Below are 5,292 nucleotides of genomic sequence, written 5' to 3'. Positions count from 1 at the left end.
GTGTGTGTGTACGTGGGTGTGTGTGTGTATATGTGTGTGTGTCAGTCCGCCCTTTTTTTTTTCTACAACCGACACAGAGACGCTGAGTCATCAGCCTGAGCCGATAAACATTACATGGACCCCCCCCCCCCGCACCAACAACTCCGCACCCCCCTGCTCACCCGCACGACGACGGACACACACACACACACACACACACACCATGTGTGTGTGTGCGTCGTCATCCGGGGGTGTGTGTATGTGTATGTGTGTGTGTGTGTGTGTGTGCTTACGTGTATATGTGTATGTGTTTATGTGTGTAGATGCGTGTGTGTGCGCCCCCCCCCCCCCCCCCCCCCGTCCGACCGCTTTTTATTTTTCTACAACCGACACAGAGACCCCTGAGTCCTCCCATGAGTCCCCACAGTGTGTGTGTGTGTGTGTGTGTGTGTGTGTATTTATGTATGTATGTGTGTGTGTGTGTGTGTGTGTGTGCGCCCGTCCGCCCTTTTTTTTTTCCTACAACCGACTCAGAGACACTGATCCCTCCCACTCTACCCAAAACCCAAGGAGGAGGTCCTCCTGGGTGAAGGTGGACCTGAAGGTGTGGATGTGTGTCAGTGTGTCTGAGGACCCTCCTACACCTCGGGACACTCTGTAGAAGGACAGAGTGCCAGCAGGCCGGTCCAGATACACTCCTACTCTGGTAGAGCCAGCGGGGGGGAGACGTATGTCTGTCCCTCTACCGTTGTACCGGGCAGAGTAACCACCATCATCACAAACAAGACTCCAGGACTTGTTGTTCCATCCAAACTCGCTGTCATAACCCTGTCCTCTCCTTGTGATTCCTCTGTATGTCACTCCTATAACAACATATCCTTTCCTCTCTACCTCCCAGTAACAGCGGCCAGTCAGAGCCTCTCTACACAACACCTGGGTATAGGAGTCAAATCTCTCTGGGTGATCCGGATACGACTGGACCTCTCCATACGTCACCTTTCTGTTGTCCTCAGACAGAGAGAGTCGTCTGTGGGCTGTGTTTGGGTCCAGTGTGAGTTCACAGGCATCTGACGGGAGAACAAGACATTATATTATTCATAATTCCCGAGATATTCCAGGTTATTCGCCCAAAATCCCCCCATTCGTTTGCATTGGAAAATTAAAAAAATGCTGATTCATGCTTGAGCCCCCGCGACCCGACCCCGGATAAGCGGATGAGGATTTGTTTTCAGTTGGTATATATATATATGTATATATATATATGTATATATATATATATATAATTTTGTATACGTGTATATATATACACATACATTTATGAATATATATATATATATATATATTTATTTATAAAACGGGTGGCTTAAATCAAGCGATCTGATTGGTTCCCAACTGTTGTATATTGAGCGTATACACACAGCTATGACGCCCGTTCAGTTTCACTCCGCGCCTAACTTGAACTGTTGTTTATTTATGTATAAAAGCAATAGCATAGTTCACTGAAGCCTAAAAAACATGTTGATTGCTGGAGGGGGGTGGAAATGTTGTAAAGCAATAGGCACACGGTGAGTGAACTCGACAGTAGGCTAAATTGCCGGCGAACCGAGCTACCGTCTCTAGCCTTCTCTCTGAAGGACACTACAGTGTGTTGCATAGCAACGGCCGTACACTTTGCCGGCAGCCAGGAGGGACTACTTTTTTGTATTCGTTAAAAAAAATGCTTTTCCGACTTTCTAGCTTTTTCAAAATTGAGGGTGTCTGTGACTTTCATTTCGCCATACATACGTAACCGTTTTATAAAAGCAATAGATCACTTCAGTCAGTGGTATACGGTCATTATACCACAGTTAAGGGGCGTTGTCCGTCCCGACGCGCAGCGGAGGGACGGCGACCCCCTTCACTGTGGTATAATGAACGTTTGCTTAAATATATACACACCTCAACAACAACGTTATAAATACATCAACAACAAACATCTCTCCTTGGATCCAGGTCTTACCAAAGACAAGCAGCTCAGCGGTGCGCTTGGCCGTGCCAGCGCTGTTGCTCGCCCTGCAGCGGACCTTGTTCACGCCAGACCTCACCCCTCTGACGAAGAGGAACCCCCTCTCCACCCAGGCCTCCGATTGGTCGTCTGTGCCGTTCCTCTCCAGGGGCCTGCCGTTGTGGAGCCACTCGACGGTGGGCTCCGGTGTGCCGCTGGCATTGCAGGTGAAGTGGGCCACTTGGCCCACGGGCAATCGCAGGGTAGAGGAGTTGAACTCTGTGATGCTGGGGGCCTCCTCCTCCTCCGTAGGCCTCACTGAACCAGAAGAAACCAGGATGAGATGAGTGAACGTTTCCAACACGTATCCAGAGATGCACCATCAAATACTCCCTTCACACTCTCCTAATACCTGTCCACTAGAGGGCGACCCAGAAGATTCTGACCCAGTTTTCTCACCTGCCTTTTCCTAAATGATTGAATAACACAGCAGTATCTACAAAGATTTCCCAGGGAGGGGAAGACACTCCCGCTCAGAGATTAACGAGTCGGGGTGGAGCTTGTGGAGGAGAATGCAAAACCGCTAACCAGCTCCAATTGAAACTAATGAAAGCAAACACAGAAAAAGACGCTATGTAGATGCTAGTAGTGCGCATACAGAGTAAGACATGAGTAATGGGCCCACCTGACACCCCGTGCATAACCTCAGGACTAGGCATGTGGATCAGCTTTTTTTTTTTTTTATATATGCAGGTTTAATATATTTAATATATGCAGGTTTAATATATTTAATATATGCAGGTTTAATATATGAGGGTTAGTTAAAATCAGCTTCTAAATTTCTTGCAATTCTTGCTATTTCTTGTATGCCATCCTAATCATTTTGTCAAGTTTGGTATTACATAACCTTTAATGCCGTTATAGCCTGTCCTACAAAGTATTTGTAGGACAGTATTCTGATCTCTTGTCCATCATATTCAGGAAGATATGATTTAAACTCACTGAAGTGCAGGGAGATTAGGAGAATACTCAGCAGTCCGAAGATCAGAATGACAATGCTGCACGACTTCAGGGCTGTTAAAGAGTAGAACACACACACAGATTAATGTACACAGAGATATATTCATACTGCATGGCTATCATTCACAGTCCAGACAGTCTCCCTACGGTCTGCAGAATCCCTCCCCGTCTTGAAGAAACACCTGAAGACCTCTACTGAGAACACCTCAGTAAGTGATGACTGGTACTGTGGCTCTTGTGTTGAGTTTAGAACACACTTAAGCACAACAAGTACTGGTCTCTAGCATACATGTTATTATTCCCTCATTATTAAAATATAGGCACACATACAGCAATACATACAGTAATACAGTAACACATACAGTAATAAAGTAATACATACAGTAATACATAGGTAATCATACAGAGGGGGGAGGGGGGGGGGCAACATGTAGCCTGCGTGTCACCAGGGTCATTAACAACGGCTCGCGCAGAAAATATGAGGTTATGTATTCTGGGATCATTTTCGATATGTTCATAGTAATTATAAACTTAATGTATTTTTTTGAATTCCATAAGTCCCCTTGATATCACTTCAGTTAAATGAGCAGCCTTTATATATATATGCATTTAAAAAAACGATTGGCACACAATGCTTTTTTTTATTATTGGCAGGACATTACAAATGTTGGGGACCCCTGCAGTAAAACGTACACACACAAATACACACATACATACTTAGATACATGCAGAAACATATATACACACAAACACACACAGTAACATACTTATATACATACATACAAACATACATACATAAGAATACAAACATACATACTATACATGCAGACATAAACATACACACACACACACACACGAACATAGATATACACATAAACATAAATACTTACATACATAAAGACAGATACATACATGAACATAGATACAGTTCATACACAAGCGTTTACCAGAGATGGGGACTTGAGTTAGAGACTTGGAGTCAAGTCGCAGTTAATTTGCCCACACAGTGACTTGAGACTCGCCTTGAGACTCGTCTAATAACAAGTATGCAAAAGACAGTACTTGTTCTGCTTAAGTGTGTTCTAAATCGTCCTCAAAAGACAAGTCCCAAAACTCGAGATTTGGGACTTGTGAACAATCATATTTTTGTTAATTTTTTTGGCGCATTAACCTTCAGGAAATGTCTGAAGAGATGATTATAATTCCTGGGTGTGTGTTATCCTCACAGTCTATTGTATTATCTGTTATAGCTCCTTTCCCTAACTAGTCCAAACTAAACTCTGTAATTCTCTGTTTCCATGCTGTCACGTCTTTTCTTAAAAGGCATACAGGGAAAGGCTGTTTTCAGGGAAAGGCTGGAATAAGGCCTGAAGTGAGGGAGGAGTTGATGAAGGTGGTGAGGAATGGCAGGACGTCACTCGAGACGACCTGGAGGAGTGAGGGGGGGATAGAGTCAAGGGGGCATGTGGCGTTGTGGTTAGATGTAACTATTCTGTTGACATCAGAGGAGAGAGGGATAAAGTGGGTAAAAACAGAGGTGGGGATAGGGGGAGGGAGAATGGCGGCAGGGGTAAAAGAGGAGCTGATGTCCTTCACCTTTTGGGTAAAGACGGTTAGAAAGTCATCAGCTTTGATGGAGGAAGGAAGGGGGGGAGGGGTGAGGAGGGAAGGGAAGATGGAAAACAGTTTCCTGTGGTTGGAGGCGGAGGAGTTTATTTTGGTCGGAAGAAGGCAGATTTGGCTGTTGACACAACGGAGGTGAAGGTAGTGAGAGAGATCATCAGGACAGTCTGATCTCTTCCATTTCCTCTCAGCTTCCTGCAATAAATCTGTCTATGCGGTCATCAGGTTGGTCTTTTAGGCTACAAACGTTTGCTAAATTTAAATCTTGAGATGTAGATAGAAATATTTGTTTTACTGGTTTATTTATTTTAAATTCTTTAAAAAGGTCACCTACCACATCTTCTCTTCCTGGTCTCTTTCAGGTCCAAAGACGTGTCCTCAGGTTCCATAGTGAGTCCAGAGATGGTTTCCATGGTTTCTCTCTGACAGCTTCCACCACTTCTGCCCTCAAGCTTCAGCTCTGCTTCATCAGCTGGAAAAAACAATGTCACATGTTTTAATTCTGACCAATCAGCTTGCATCTAATACCATCAGTATCAGGTAAGGTTTTGATATTTCTCTTATCAGATGCCTTCATTTTACACATTCAGGCAACCACACACACACACACAAGATTATTATTCATATCATATATAAAGTTCTGACTGGGCTTAATCAACGAAGCGCCACCTTCATTAGCGACTTTG

The 5,292-nt window shown here is 44.3% G+C and overlaps 1 protein-coding gene across 1 annotated transcript; it reads right to left on the bottom strand.

The window, feature by feature from the left end:
* Positions 1 to 403: 403 nt before the first annotated feature.
* LOC311373048 (tripartite motif-containing protein 16-like) lies at positions 404 to 5,073 on the bottom strand. Its single transcript, XM_084489904.1, has 4 exons — positions 4,941 to 5,073; positions 2,966 to 3,037; positions 1,979 to 2,281; positions 404 to 1,046 (listed from the first exon to the last, which is right to left on the bottom strand). The coding sequence occupies exons 1-4, from the start codon at positions 5,017 to 5,019 to the stop codon at positions 499 to 501; spliced, it is 1,002 nt and encodes a 333-aa protein (XP_084346030.1). The 5' UTR covers positions 5,020 to 5,073; the 3' UTR covers positions 404 to 498.
* Positions 5,074 to 5,292: the final 219 nt, after the last annotated feature.

The sequence above is a fragment of the Micromesistius poutassou genome, assembly GCF_964030765.1.
Source record: "Micromesistius poutassou genome assembly, contig: SCAFFOLD_2982, whole genome shotgun sequence".
NCBI lineage: Eukaryota > Metazoa > Chordata > Actinopteri > Gadiformes > Gadidae > Micromesistius > Micromesistius poutassou.
The sequence above is the reverse complement of the archived record's forward strand: the minus strand, read 5'-3'. Positions and strand labels throughout refer to the sequence as shown.

Bases quoted from the DNA above. Each gene is read 5' to 3' on its own strand.
- LOC311373048 (XM_084489904.1), bottom strand. From the start codon at position 5,019: ATGGAAACCATCTCTGGACTCACTATGGAACCTGAGGACACGTCTTTG. The intron at 2,282-2,965 runs GTGAGTTTAAAT...CTTCTGGTTCAG, and splicing joins CCTAATCTCCCTGCACTTCA to TGAGGCCTACGGAGGAGGAG. The intron at 1,047-1,978 runs GTAAGACCTGGA...TTCTCCCGTCAG, and splicing joins CGCTGAGCTGCTTGTCTTTG to ATGCCTGTGAACTCACACTG.